This window comes from Nerophis lumbriciformis, linkage group LG10, assembly GCF_033978685.3.
Source record: "Nerophis lumbriciformis linkage group LG10, RoL_Nlum_v2.1, whole genome shotgun sequence".
Classification (NCBI taxonomy): Eukaryota; Metazoa; Chordata; class Actinopteri; order Syngnathiformes; family Syngnathidae; genus Nerophis; species Nerophis lumbriciformis.
The window spans coordinates 13,151,951-13,168,119 of record NC_084557.2 but is presented as its reverse complement, the minus strand read 5'-3'; the positions used below and the strand labels follow the sequence as shown (position 1 = coordinate 13,168,119).

Genomic DNA, 16,169 nt, shown 5'->3' with positions numbered 1-16,169 from the left:
GTAAAAACTGAAATCTAAGTAAGATTAAATATCTCAAATAAGGGTGATATTTGCTTATTTTCTGTCTGATTAGATAATTCTCCTCACTAAGCAGATTTTATGTTAGAGTGTTTTACTTGTTTTAAGTGTTTTGGTCCTAAATGATCCCAGTAAGATATTACAGCTTGTTGCTGAGATTTGATGACCTATATTGAGTAAAACATGCTTGAAACTTGAATATCAACTGATGCAAAGCTGTGTCATCAACATTCACAAGTATAAAACTATTTTTTTTAAAGTAATAATTTCTTACTTCAAGCATGAAAAAAACAAAACATGATGCCGAGCGCATATCATTATGTCAAGATAATGGCACTAGCATTTACTTAATTTAAGAATATTTTCAACATATTGAGCAAAAAGGTCTCATTTTTTTTCTACCAAGAAAAGTGCACTTGTTATTAGTGAGAATATTCTTATTTTAAGATATTTTTGGGTTCATTGAGGTTAGCTAATTTTACTTGTTTTGGAAGGTCTTGACAAGCTGAATTTTACACTATTGTTCTATTGGCAGATAATTTTGCTTAGTTCAAATAAAATACCCATCATTTTTGTATTTTTATTTCTTGTTTTTGAACACTGACTTTTTGCAGTGCAGCTTGGCATATCTCAACCTACACTGGACTGGTTGTATAACGTAAAAAATCAAAATAAAGAAAATATTAAGATATAAGACATATCCTTTCATCTTTCTGCAATAGATTGTACACCCTGTTTGTCGATAAACATTGAAATTTCGACTAACTCACCTTGAAACGTTTAGTTTTCATGTAATTCTTTCTCATTTCTTTCTTGTCACACTGTGAAAAAAAAATACATCTCATAAATAATTCTCATGTATATATAAAAAAAGGATATTTTTGGCACTCACAACTATGTCCCCTCCACGAACAAACTGCAGGCGCGGTTGGAAGACGGTGATGTCCAGGATGTAAATGAGGTCGCAGAGGTAGTCGGTCAGCAGCCAGTAGTAAATATTGTCTGCCTTCTGGTAGGGGAAAGCCCAGCGAACTGGGATGAACCACACGTTCCAGTTCCACGCCAAAGACACCAGGAACATCCACAGCACGTACATCAGATCTGGGGAGTGAAGATGAGCGAGACAATAAGATTTGGTCTGAGTTGCTGCTTGTGCTAAGCTAAAGCATGCTAATTGTGTATGAGGATGGTGGCGAGGGAAGGTGAAAGGGGAAGGGAAGGCAGCGTGCTCACTGGTGAAAGGGTCGATGCTGGCAGGGAAGCGGTAGTGCACGCAGGCTGGTACCCATCGATGGGATTTCACCTTGGGCCCCGACTTCTCCTCTGCCTCACTCTCTCCTTTTCCTACCGACGGACCAGGTGGCTCCTCGTCCTCGTCCAGGGGCTCAGGAGCAGGGGCAGGTTGCGGTGATGCGGCTTGAGGAGGAGCTGCTGAAAGGTCACAGGTCATGAGGAAGGTTGTATGAAGAAGGCACGACTGCTTATGCTGGACCTTGTCTTTGGGGTCTGGCCTTTTTCCTGCAATAACCTGACTTCCCTCATTCTTGCATTAGAATCAGTAAACAAACCTAATCAATGGGAAAGTCCTACAGCACGAAGAAGAATTATGGAATGGAGGCACACATTTTACAGTGGAAAAATCTCACAGGATACACAGGACAATTATGTACCTTCTGCCATCTAGTGAAATACTGTTTAATTGCCCTGTCTTTCACTATACATCACTGGCATTGATAGATGAACAAAGGTATAATATACATTTTAACTACACCTGTTGATCTCTCACGGTGCACTAATACACAGTGGTTGGGAATCACAGGATTAATGGTAGCAATTTATGCGGCATGGGAGCGCACTACTTGCCCGCAACTAGCAGAAGCACTATTGATTCAGTCTCCACTCGTGAGCTACTTCCATGCTATGGCATTTCCTATGGGTGGCATCAATCAGCTAAGTATGACACATTAGGATAACAATTGATTCATCAGTTGTCCATTTTCTCCATAGTTATCAATATGTGTTTTTGTCATGCACCAGACACTGCAGCAATGTGGTTGTTTCTTTGTGTATAAATATATATATAATATATATACATATCTATCTATCTATCTATCTATATATGCATATATATATATATATATATATATATATATATATATATATATATATATATATATATATATATATATATATATATATATATATATATATATATATATATATATGTCTTAATAAGGTTATCCAAAAAATAGTGCTCGATACCGTAGTAGAGCGCAATATATGTATGTGTGGGAAAAAAATCACAAGACTATTTCATCTCTACAGGCCTGTTTCATGAGGGGGGGTTCCCTCAATCATCAGGAGGTTTTAATGGGAGCATTCACATACCATGGATTATATAGGGCACAGAGTGGGTGGGTACAGGCTGGCGTAGGTGCGTGGTGATTGGCTCATGTGTTACCTAGGAGGTGTTTCCGTCTGTGGCGGCATGCTGTTACAATTTCGCTGCGCTTGTTGAGGGATGACAGGTCTGGACGGTAAATAATAAACAGTTTCTCTTTCAAGCATAGGTTGCATCTTTTATTACCACTATTGTAAGGTGTGCTGGATGCAAGAATTTGCCATGTTATTGAATATTCAACATTATTGTCTTTGAGGTCCCAAATGTGTTTGCTGAGTTCTGTGGTATTCCGCAGGTTTTGGTTCCTGAAAGAAGCCTTGTGATTGTTCCATCTGGTTTTGAATTCTCCCTCGGTTAATCCTACATATGTGTCGGATGTGTTAATGTCCTTGCGTGTTACCTTAGATTGGTAGACAACTGATGTTTGTAAGCACCCCCCGTTGAGAGGGCAATCAGGTTTCTTTCGACAGTTACAGCCTTTGTTGGTTTTGGAGTCGCTCTGTCCGGGGGCCGACGGCTCATTTGCAATTGTTTTGTTGTGGTTTGAGATGATTTGTCGTATATTGTTCATACAGCTGTAGCTCAATTTAATGTTGTTCTTGTTGAATACTTTTCTTAGGGTGTTGTCTTTGGGAAAGTGTTTGTCAATCAGATTGAGGAATTTGTTTCCAATGTTAGTTGAGACGTTTTTGCTGTATGGGGGGTTGTACCAGATGATGTCGTTTCGTTTTCTGTTCTTTTTTGGCTGGTTTCCTGGCGTGGGTTCATAGGTGAGGGTGAAATTGTATCCGCTTTCATCAAGGGCTTTTTGGTATGGGGGGGTTGCTTGGTCAAATTCAGCTTTGCTAGATGACAGCATCGATAGCCTTTTATTAATTCCGGTAGGTATTCTTTTCGTAGTGGTGGGTGGGTGGTTGCTGTCATGGTGCACGTATTGGAGTGTTGTGTTGGGTTTCGTGAATGGTTGGTAGCTGTTATTTCTCAGGTTGAAAGTGACGTCAAGGAAGTTGACGGTTTGCTTGTTGGCTTCAATCGTGATCCGTAGGCCGTTCTCTTTGAAAATTTGGCATATGCGCTTCTTGGTATTCTCGCTGCTCCTTGGCGAGGCGCGACACACTGCCAGTCCGTCATCACGGTAAATACCAAGGTTCAGATTGAGGCTAGCGAGCTGGGAGAGGAGGAAACTCCCAACGAGTTCACACGTTTCTGCTCCGTCAAAACTTCCCATAGTGACGTCAAATGTTGCATTGTTCTTTTTTTGCCATGGTGTACTGTTGTGGATGAGAATGGAGTTTTTTGCGTGGATGATGATGTTTCTTTCGTTGCCTGTGATTGAGTCGTAGTCTGAGGCGAAGTCTAGTGCTTGAGTCAGTAGGTCTTGCGTGATGGAAGGGTAAAATTCTTCGATATCAAAGGAGATAAAGTTGTGCTGTTGTTTGTCTTGGATGTTGTTGAACCATTTGATTACTGCTGCTGTATTTCTCCATTGGTTGAGTGGTGTTTTGTCCTTGATTTTTGTGTTGACTCTGTCCAGGATTATTTTGCTGATTTTTCCTATTTCAGATTTAGTTGGGTTTATTAGTCGGCATGTTGGGTTATTTGCGAAGTTGGGTTTGTGGTCCTTCAATGTGATGAAGGCTTCCTTGTTGGCTGTGGCGTCCACCCTGTCCTCAATGTCCAGTTCAGCCGCGATCCTTTTATTTTCCAGGTGGATGTTCTGTAAGGTGTTGGGTTGCGCTTTTTTGTATGATTTGGTGATGCTTCTGTCCAGTAAGGTGTGATGTTCTGGTATGTCCATTCTGTAGAAGTTTGTGGTTTTATCGGCAGCTATGATGAGGTTGTTTACTTTCTTGATGCGCTCCTTGTCATTTTTCAGCTTGGAACAATGCAACATTTGACGTGGAACAATGTAACATTTGACGTCACTATGGGAAGTTTTGACAGAGCAGAAACGTGTGAACTCGTTGGGAGTTTCCTCCTCTCCCAGCTCGCTAGCCTCAATCTGAACCTTGGTATTTACCGTGATGACGGACTGGCAGTGTGTCGCGCCTCGCCAAGGAGCAGCGAGAATACCAAGAAGCGCATATGCCAAATTTTCAAAGAGAACGGCCTACGGATCACGATTGAAGCCAACAAGCAAACCGTCAACTTCCTTGACGTCACTTTCAACCTGAGAAATAACAGCTACCAACCATTCACGAAACCCAACACAACACTCCAATACGTGCACCATGACAGCAACCACCCACCCACCACCACGAAAAGAATACCTACCGGAATTAATAAAAGGCTATCGATGCTGTCATCTAGCAAAGCTGAATTTGACCAAGCAACCCCCCCGTACCAAAAAGCCCTTGATGAAAGCGGATACAATTTCACCCTCACCTATAAACCCACGCCAGGAAACCAGCCAAAAAAGAACAGAAAACGAAACGACATCATCTGGTACAACCCCCCATACAGCAAAAACGTCTCAACTAACATTGGACACAAATTCCTCAATCTGATTGACAAACACTTTCCCAAAGACAACACCCTAAGAAAAGTATTCAACAAGAACAACATTAAATTGAGCTACAGCTGTATGAACAATATACGACAAATCATCTCAAACCACAACAAAACAATTGCAAATGAGCCGTCGGCCCCCGGACAGAGCGACTCCAAAACCAACAAAGGCTGTAACTGTCGAAAGAAACCTGATTGCCCTCTCAACGGGGGGTGCTTACAAACATCAGTTGTCTACCAATCTAAGGTAACACGCAAGGACATTAACACATCCGACACATATGTAGGATTAACCGAGGGAGAATTCAAAACCAGATGGAACAATCACAAGGCTTCTTTCAGGAACCAAAACCTGCGGAATACCACAGAACTCAGCAAACACATTTGGGACCTCAAAGACAATAATGTTGAATATTCAATAACATGGCAAATTCTTGCATCCAGCACACCTTACAATAGTGGTAATAAAAGATGCAACCTATGCTTGAAAGAGAAACTGTTTATTATTTACCGTCCAGACCTGTCATCCCTCAACAAGCGCAGCGAAATTGTAACAGCATGCCGCCACAGACGGAAACACCTCCTAGGTAACACATGAGCCAATCACCACGCCCCTACGCCAGCCTGTACCCACCCACTCTGTGCCCTATATAAACCATGGTATGTGAATGCTCCCATTATAACCTCCTGATGATTGAGGGAACCCCCCCTCATGAAACAGGCCTGTAGAGATGAAATAGTCTTGTGATTTTTTTCCCCACACATACATATATATATATATATATATATATATATATATATATATATTAGGGCTGCGAATCTTTGGGTGTCCCACGATTCGATTCAATATCGATTCTTGGGGTCACGATTCGATTCAAAATCAAATTTTTTTCGATTCAACGCGATTCTCAATTCAAAAATGATATTTTCCCGGTTCAAAACAATTCTCTATTCATTCAATACATAGGATTTCAGCAAGATCTACCCCAGTCTGCTGACATGCAAGCAGAGTAGTAGATTTTTGCAAAAAGCTTTTATAATTGTAAAGGACAATGTTTTATCAACTGATTGCAATAATGTAAATTTGTTTTAACTATTAAATGAACCAAAAATATGACTTATTTTATCTTTGTGAAAATATTGGACACAGTGTGTTGTCAAGCTTATGAGATGCGATGCAAGTGTAAGCCACTGTGACACTATTGTTCTTTTTTCTTTTCTTTTTTATAAATGTCTATTGATAATGTCAATGAGGGATTTTTAATCACTGCTATGTTGACATTGTAACTAATATTGATACTGTTGTTGATAATATTAATTTTTGTTTCACTACTTTTGGATTGTTCTGTGTCGTGTTTGTGTCTCCTCTCAATTGCTCTGTTTATTGCAGTTCTGAGTGTTGCTGGGTCGGGTTTGGTTTTGGAATTGGATTGCATTGTTATGGTATTGCTGTGTATTGTTTTGTTGGATTGATTAATTAAAAAAAATAATAATTAAAAAACAAAAAACAAAAATTTAAAAAATAAATAAAAAACAAAAAAAATCGATTTTTTAAAAATGAGAATCGATTCTGAATCGCACAACGTGAGAATCGCGATTCGAATTCGAATCGATTTTTTCCCACACCCCTAATATATATATATATATATATATATATATATATATATATACATATATATATATATATATATATATATATATATATATATATATATATATATATATATATATATATATATATATATGTGATTGAAGACATTTTACTTTTAGATTGTCAATCAACATATTCTTGTCTAAAGGTCCCCCACATTAGAACAATATGCAATAATTTACTTTAAAAAATGTTTGGCTTTATGCAGACAGACTCAGAGCTTTTGTCTTCATCATGCCCTTAAACCGAATAATTATTGATAAAAACGATACAGTGTTTGTAATGTAATTTAATCGTGATATATAATAATAACGCAAGTAACCATGTAAAATTATATTAACATTTTTATTTCTCATTACTGTAGGATTTTTTACCATTGTACTGTAATTGGTATATTGAATTCAATAGTGTTTATCACCGTCTTTATCAAAGTCCTGTCACTTACAACCTTCATTGGCCATATGTGGAATTATTTTGCAGTAGTACACAATTAAAAGAAGAACAGAGACTGTCTAAAAGCCTATTGTTGGAACACTCAGAGTTACGCTGTGTGCTTGAATGCCTCATTGTGTGAACAGCTGATTATGCAGGTAGCACAGTGCTCAATAGATTGGTAGACAGTACACAGTAATGGAGTTTTTTATGATTCTGTGTGCGTTCTATGAGCAAAGAAAACACACACATTAAACGATTAAAGGATTCAGTGGCCAGAATCTATCTAAAGCAGGGGTCTCATACTCAATTTACCTGGGGGCCGCTGGTGATCGAGTCAGGGTGAGGCTGGCTCGCACAAAGTATTCACTTCAGAATCACGTTTTAACCACGTGATTATATTTTCTAACTACTTGTACCAGCAGCTTTAGTAACCCCCAGTGTTATAAATGTACAACTGAATGTAAAAATGCCATATTTTGACAGTGTTAAGTTCCCCTGGAGATGGTTAGAGACACTTCAGCTTGCTTACAGGAAGTTGTTCTTTGTGTTGCCCAATATGTGTTTGTTGTGCTGTCATTTTTGTGTCTGCACCCAGTGTGTGCGGGCAGCAATTACACAAAACTATGAAATTAAGTAGAGGAACACAAAATATGGCGCTGCGTGCCATAATGGCCCACGAGTTTAAGACCCCTGATTTAACCTGTCCCAACTCTAAAATAACCTACATCCATTTTTCAAAAAAGACTGAGCCACTAACGAATGACACGCGGGAATACGGACTACTGTAGTTTGTCAGGTGCAATGTTTGGCTGTATTATAACCGAGACAAAAAACGGGGCAAACCTTTGGCAGTCATGAACCAAATCATATGAAAAGTGGGACGTACCGATGCATGCAGATGCATATTTTAGTTGTCTAATGTAAAATTTGTGCCGTGTGGCACAATAAAGGTTGGGAAACAGTATCCAAGAAACCTCCAGTGTCACTCACAGGGGACGACGCTGTCCTCATCCGAGCTGTCAGGATCTATGAGTTTCTCTTTAGCCTTCTCCGTCCTCTCTTTAAACATGCGCACCAGCTCCTGAAGACGCTCGCTGACCACCGCACTCGTCTGACTGGCTGACGATGAGGGACGTTCTCGCAGGCTTCTAGGTCAACACACGTGTTACTATGTGCAGACTCTTAATTTGTGTGTGTGTGTGTGTGTGTGTGTGTGACTGCGTGATACTCACGGGTCATCGCTGCTGTGGAGGCTAGACTGACTGGGCCAGGCCCTGACAGGGATGCTTGCCTCTTCATCATCTTCTTCTTCACTTTGAGACTGCAGCCTCCTACTGTTGAAGCAAGATGAGCCGTGTCACAAATTGACAGTTGCAGCACATGACACGTGTGATGGATTAGTGGATGATGTAGTGCAGTTGGAGAGAGGCTTAATGAACAGGTGACAAGATGAATGTTGTCTGGAGGGGGAAGGGGATGCTGTATTCGTTAAGTCTTACATCTTTGTCCAGACAGTCCTACGAGTTCCTCCACTACATGGTTGGAGACAAGGTTTAAGAAAGGGGAGTGAGTGTCAGAGTGAGCGTAATGTTCAGAACAACAGAGTTGACACAATAATGCATGTTATTTACTTTCACTGCATTGTGTTGACAGTCAGTAGCTAAAAGCGCAATATGATCTTCTTAGTGCGGTCACGATCATAAAGCGGTACAACATCGACAACAAAAAACAGCACAAGTGAGGAGAACTTCACAATACATTACAACAAAACTGTGTTCTGCAAAGACAAAATGTGTTGGTTTGCTTTCATTGTCACAGGGTTAATACCAGTTCAGTGGAGCCTCGATTTTGGTTCTTGACCAGGGTTCCCAAATCCAAAAGTTTGTGTAGTGAAGCAAATATCTCCGTAAGAAACAATGTAAATATGAAAAATAGGTTCCAGCCTCAACAAAAGTCCTTATTTTAGTTAAGGTTTGTCTACTTTGAGCACAATATAAAGTACAATACAGCACTGTATATCAAACAAACATAACAAGGAGGTGATGGATCGACTGTCTCTTTACTGACTTCCGCCCTCACTGCGCTCTATTGACTCTGTTGACACCTTCAAAAGAAAACTTAAGACTCATTTATTTTTTCCGGCTTTTAATTAGCTACTCTTTGGCTGCTACGTTTTTCATCTTTTTTTGTTTTTTTTATATTATTTTATATAGTGCTTTTTATATTGTCTTTTTATATTTATATTGGCCTTTTATATTGTGCAAAATGTATACTATTTGAACTGTTTTTGTGGCTTTTGTCTGTGAAAGGTGCTATACAAATAAATGTTACTTACTTACTTACTTTTTTAACAATCTAAAACAAGAACAACAAGCTGAACTGTCCTTATGTGCTGCTCTGCCAACGCATGCACATGCACACACACACACAGAAGTCCCTTTGGTGCCCTCAAAAACGACCAGAAATTACAAAAATCCTTAACTTTCACAGCCATAATGCTACAATAATAAACATTTTAAAAAGTATAATCCACTTAGATTACATAATCAGCAAAGAGAAATGAGCAGACAGAGGGAGAGAATGGAGGGGGCTGGGTGGAGGGGCCATGTGTGTTCGTGTGTGTGCTTTGGAAGAGAGGTCGTCTTCTCTTCCGCTGTGAAGTAAGTCCGCTTTGGCATATTTATTCCAGAAAAATCTGTTCTCATCACAATTAAACACCTGCTGTGGTACAAGGACAACTTCCTCAATCTCTTCAATACGAACAGCACAAAATGGCTGGGACACAAAATGAATGAATGAAGGGTACTAGAGTTTTCTCGATACTATTTTGGTACCGGAACCAGTACCAAAATGTATTTCGATACCTTTCAAAATAAAGAGGATCATGATTTTTTTTAAGTTTTTTGTTTCATTTTAAGAAACAATTTGAAGATACGTTAAACATATTGTTCTTATTGCACTCAAAGTAAAATTTTAGAAGATTAAAATCCGCCCAAATAAGCAGTAGAAAATGGATGGATGGAAAATAAAAATGAAAAGGCATTAAACACAATGTATTTTCTTGTTGCACTCAAAGAACAACTTACAATTTTATGTATTACATAAAGTCTTCCCAACTCTAGGATTCGGTTAAAATAGCTTTACTGACAACATATAAAATGCTTCATTATTTATGGTTGCCACTCTTGGTCTATGCTTTAAGAAAAATACAATTATTAGTAAATACTACAAACAAAACTATGGTTAAAAGTACACATACAGTATGTAGCAGGTAGAACACAATGTTAAAGATAAAACACAAACTGTAGCAATTTGTTACAAAATTCAGTCATTTCACTTGCATTAGTTTGGACTCCGCTAATATTTGGCATCAAGCCAAGCAACTGTGTGCTCGTCTACGATTTGTGCACAACAGTGGCGCTACTTACTAGATAGCCTTTAAACTCATTGTGCAAGTCTCGATGATTGTTATCAAAATGTTTACCTAGTAATACTTAAATCATGCTACCTTTGGCTAGGCATGTTTTAAAGCAGGGTTTGTAGCTCAGCACTTTTGTGTTTAAAGTGTCATCTTTAAATTGCGCTTAACGCACGCTCTTTATTAACCAGTAGAATTGCCTCTATTTGCCATTCATCCTCCACACGGTGTTTCTGCTTGTGTGCTCTGTGAGTGTATGCGCACTGACACACTCATGCTCCTCGGCTCTGTACGTCACACGGCAACATGCGGATGAAAAGAAAATACCGGTATTTTTCAAAGGCAGTATAGTACCGTTTTCAATTCATTGGTACTGCAGTAATTTATTAGTACCTAAAGCGTACACAAAGACATTTTCTTTTCATTGTTATGCTGATGACACACAAATGTATTTTCCGTTAAAGAGAAATCATGCCTCTTCAATGCAGCCACTACTTGCTTGTCTTGATGATATCAAAGCCTGGATGGCCCTAAATTTCTTAAATTTCAATGAAAAGAAGACAGAAGTAATAGTGTTTGGACCTAGTGGTACCTGTGAGCTCCCTTCTGTTGACTTTGGCCCCTTGGCTTTGCACGTTAAGCCCATGGTCACCAACCTGGGCTTTCGCATTGACAGTGATTTTAAATTGGACCGTCAGATTGGCACGGTGGTGAAAGCCAGCTTTTTTTTATGTACGTCAGCTGGACAAGGTTAAAAACCTTCTTTGTAGGCAACAGTTTGAGACAGTAATCCATGACTTTATCACATCTCGGCTGGATTACTGTAACTCTTTGTATTTTGGAATTAGTCAATCGTCCCTCTCACGTCTGCAGCTGGTCCAAAATGCAGCTGCCCGACTTTTAACAAACACAAGAAAAAGAGAGCACATTACTCCTGTTTTAGCCTCCCTCCACTGGCTGCCTGTGTCTTTTAGAGTCCATTTTAAAATTATCTTACTCGTTTTTAAATCCTTACATGGTGTTGCCCCACCGTACCTCTCTGAACTGCTCCACCTCTATGCCCCCACCCGGTCCCTCAGGTCAGCTGATCAGCTGCTCCTGAAGGTACCCAAATCAAAGCGCAAGCTTTGAGGGGACAGAGTCTTCTCTGTTGCGGGTCCCAAACTCTGGAACGATCTCTCTCTCCATGTGAGACAGGCCCCTTCTTTGGCTACTTTTAAGACCCTTCTTAAAACCCATTTTATTCACTGGCTTTTAAACCAGCATGAGACTTTAAACTGTACTTTTTTAAATGTTTTTAACTTTTTAACTGCTTTTATCTAACAAATTGTTCTTAAGATAATTTGTATTTGCTTTTTCAATGTGTATTTTACCTCTGTTTTAAATGTTATTTTTTAGTCTGTCCTTTGCTTGAATTTCTTTGTGGTGTACAGCCCTTTGTTCTTTAACTGTGGTTGTTTTTAAAGGGCTTTATAAATAATGGTATTGGTATTCTTCGCACAAAGAAGCATATTGGGCGCGATCTAAAGGTTCATAAATAGAAAAGTTTGCAAATAGAAGGGTTCATAAATCGAGGTTCCGCTGTACTTTAAACATAGTTTATGGAGCGTTTGCAGGACACAAATAAAACAAAATAGCCTCTTTTCCACCACAGAAACTTTTACTGGGGTTTTGAAAAAGTTTACATTAAATTTATCAAGTTAAAAAAATTTCTCCCGATCCAAACCTTTAAAAAATACCTGGTAACGAGGTGTGTCTTTCAGAATCCCATGCACTGATGAGGTATGTTTTTAAGGAATTCTGAGGTGTTACACAGATCATCAATAATAATGTTAAATTTGTATTATTCTAAAGTTGGTGGAAAAGGCGGCAACACCGCTGTGCTAAAGGCTGGACAGTAGAGGGCACCAGAGAAAATTTCAAACACAGGAAGTAAAATGTGAAGCAACACATTCCAACTGATGGGAATTCACACAATTTCAGTTCACTGATTTTTGAACTGAAATATTTGCCTTGCAAAGAAGTGGTGCATTAAAGCTGTACGCATGTACAGAATGTGTCCACACAGTATATAGCACCACACTACAACTTAACCCATGCAGCATCCTTACTCTTTATCTCCTTTGCTGCAGATGCAACATAAAAAGAGAGAGACACACATTTAACACACTTATTGCTGTGTATATAAGCCAGGGGTGTCCAAATGTTTTGATGTGGGGTCCGCATTGGGATAAAAAAGTTTGGCCAGGGGCCGAAAACCCTCTATATATGAAATGACACACTTTAGTCACCTTTACACTCTTTTAATCAAATATAGTAATTAAAAGTTAAAGTTAAAGTGCCAATGATTGTCACAATGATTGGCGAAATTATTCTCTGCATTTGACCCATCACCCTTGATCACCCCCTGGGAGGTGAGGGGAGCAGTGGGCAGCAGCGGTGGTCACGCCCGGGAATCATTTTGGTGATTTAATCCCCAATTCCAACCCTTGATGCTGAGTGCCAAGCAGGGAGGTAACGGGTCCCATTTTATAGTCTTTGGTATGACTCGGCTGGGGTTTGAACTCACAACCTACCGATCTCAGGGCGGACACTCTAACCACTAGGCCACTGAGTAATGCTGCCTGAGGCTGAGCCAATCAGTGGCCACAAACATGAACAGCGCGCTTTGATTGGTCTCCTCTAGTGGCCAATAATACTGTAGTATTGATATTTTTAATTCATTTAGCCATTTTATGCTTGGAATGCTTGATTTACGGCAACAAAGTTGTACAATTTGATTAAAAAAAAAAGATAATCTGATGTGGTGAAGCCTCAATATTTAAAGCACGATGTGGCGAGGAACGATATGAGGAAACATGGTACAGTGGAACATATTTAAGTCTGTGCCGCTTATGTTGACCAACATATTGAGCCCACCGTGTTTTTATTGTTACTAAAAGGTACACAAACGCAAGAAACGATGTCCACACCCACCTCTGTCGACCTCCTGTGGGGGTCACAGGGACAGTCAGAGTTGTTAGTTTGGGGTCCTGGGGGGCGAGGAGCTCTTCCCCATTTCCCTCCCCAGCTTTCTCCCGGTCCGAGTCGACATCCTCAACATTGACGGCTGGGCGGAGGCTGAGTCTAGAACTATCTGTGGAGGTTTATACAAACAATTGTTGTGTTAAAAGAGGGTAACAAGGATGAGGAAGGAGGAAATGCATGCAGCAAAGCGGGCCACAAGCAGGTCACCTGTAAGCGTATCCTGACAGATCATTAAACAAACTCATCGGTCTGCATAATCTAGCTCAGCTGCGTCTCACTCATTATATACAAAATGTATCCTCAAACTAAGCTCTAGAAAAATACCACATACAAGAGCTAATACTTGTTGAGTAAGTACAAACAAGGACATTATAGTCTGTTGCCAAAACTCAAGCACCGAAAAAAGATTTGAACTGACTAGAATTCTGGCAAGAACATCACAGCATATCATAGAAATCTTCTGGACTGAGACAACTCAAAAACTATTTTTGTTTCGACTATTGCTCTTTTAAACATTTACTGTTTCACAATAACGTTAATTTTAATGATGAGTTTTTTGTTGATGATCCTCCATCAACAAATATTGGTAAATAACATGTTTTTTTGAGAATTATTTCTAGGATTTGTCGTTTTATAATCATTGATTTCCTCTCTCGCATTTTTAAAAAGGTTAACTATCTATAATAATTATTGTGAACTCTGTACTGTTGGTCAAGAGTGATTCCCTTACATTTTTTTTTGTTTTTTGTGACAGGCCACCCCAACTTAGATTTGAGGATTACTCCATTATCATAAACACATTATGATGGGACTGTCTGTGAATGCAGCTTGTCATTACAACTGTACAGTAGAACTATGCTTCTTAACACATCTCATAAGCCAGAGAGTAGGAAGACGTAGGAGGAGGAGGCATCAGTGTTGCCAACTAAGTCGTATATTTAGCGAGTATTGAGACCCCTCTCGGTTGTCCTTTCCAAAATAACGCTATCAGAAACAAAACTTTCGACATTTCACTCTTTTCATAAAGCAGCGGGTCCTTACGCATACAACCCCCTGTCCCATCCAACAGCACACAAAGGTGTGTGACAATAAAAGTTAATTTGCATAAATATTTATTTTAACAGCCATGATTATTGCTCACATGTGTTATGGCCAATTATGCTAATTAGACACTGACGTCATCTATCCTCCCTGGCTACCCAACACCACAGATTGCAGTCCTGTTGGAAACACTGTAGTTAGGAAGCTAGTTTGTTAGTTGCCATATATAACAACTACAGCACACATTTCCATTAAACTTTTACGAGTACCGTATTTTCCGGACTATAAGATGTTACTTTTTTCCCAAGTTTTGAACCCTGCAGTTTATACAAAGGTGCGGCTCACAAGCGAATACAATTATGGAATGGACTAAGCAAAGAACTCAAACGATGCACTAAAATTATCCACTTTAAGAAACTTTTCAGAATCAAAGTGTTTACAGAGTACAAGGAAGAAGTATCCTGATAAACATCTTGAACCTCATTAAAAAGGAAAAACTCTTATTCATCTCATAAACGACATCATCGACTTTTCTGTTTATTTGATCACCCGTTTCACTGCCGTGTGACAGGCACCGTTTGGAAACAACCCTAGTTTGTAGTGTGAAATGCTAGAAAAGGCTGTGTGATATTAGTGAAATAACTATGGTAGCTATGAAAGACTCTAACACATTTATTATGAACAGTCTGGACTAGACTTATGCTGCCTTTAAATTGAAGTGGAGTGGTAATTGTTTTTACGATGCCTATTGGTCACAATTCCTTAAGTTAAGCTCATGGCGCAGTAAGTTGAATACTGGATACTTTCTAATACGCTTCTGCCTTGGAGACTGCATATCTCTAAGTAATATGCAACTTGAATTATTTGATACTTGTCTATATTGACAAATGCTATGTTTTAGACTGCAACATTGTACATTAAAGGAGACTTATTACGTATGTCTAGCTTGTGTGCTTAGCTGTTGTGTAGCTGCAAGCTCCTAGGAGTCTAAAGATTACCATGTTTACCCTTTGTAAACAAAAACATTGAGGCGTTAACTGGATGTCCAGCTGTGCGGTATGTTGGCATGGTATTGTAAGGTTGCTATGATATGCTGTGATGTCATTCAACTCTACGGCAGAGTATGTGCAAGTTGTACGTGGACTGATTCACCTGTGCGTCTTATTGGTGTAATGAGCGAGTCGTCTTCGATGAAGAAGGCAGGGTTAGAAAGGCCTGAAAGCTGGCGGGGCAGCGAGTTGAGCTGCTTGGACGGAGGGCTGACAATGGGCGGCAGGCGAGGGTGTGAGGGGACGTTTGGCAATTCAAGGGTGCTGCCATTGGGCGAGGACGGTGACGGGGAGCGGGAGTGGAGCTGATGGAGGTGAGGAGGGAGAGGACCTTGTCGAGCAAAGGGGTTGAGTTCGAAGTCCTGTTTTTGCTGTTGTTGTCGCTTCTTAGGCATCTTGAGGCATAAGGCTGTTGAGGCGGTTCCTTACGTTGACAAAGTACTGCCGGGTCCTGTTGGGAAACTGGGACAGCTTCTGAGGAACGTTGGACAAGCTCTGGGAGAAAGAGGTCAGAGTGGAACCGACCGAGGAGGTGGCGATAGACGCTGCGGGCAGGAGCTCGCTCACAGTCCGAGCGATGTTGCGAGGGACCTGCGTGAGTCGGATCTGAGAGAGCTCCTG

At 39.9% G+C, this 16,169-nt stretch overlaps 1 protein-coding gene across 1 annotated transcript in view; it reads right to left on the bottom strand.

Moving 5' to 3' along the window:
* The window catches only part of LOC133612636 (uncharacterized), a 63,196-nt gene that overhangs the window by 19,251 nt on the left and 27,776 nt on the right, over positions 1-16,169 (bottom strand). Inside the window, exons 22-29 of the mRNA XM_072913905.1 lie at positions 13,408-13,567; positions 12,543-12,557; positions 8,513-8,545; positions 8,246-8,347; positions 8,004-8,158; positions 1,252-1,446; positions 911-1,119; positions 789-839 (exon numbers count right to left, since the gene is read on the bottom strand). Of these exons, the coding sequence (XP_072770006.1) occupies positions 789-839; positions 911-1,119; positions 1,252-1,446; positions 8,004-8,158; positions 8,246-8,347; positions 8,513-8,545; positions 12,543-12,557; positions 13,408-13,567 (920 nt within the window). The remainder of the gene's footprint in view (positions 1-788; positions 840-910; positions 1,120-1,251; positions 1,447-8,003; positions 8,159-8,245; positions 8,348-8,512; positions 8,546-12,542; positions 12,558-13,407; positions 13,568-16,169) is intronic.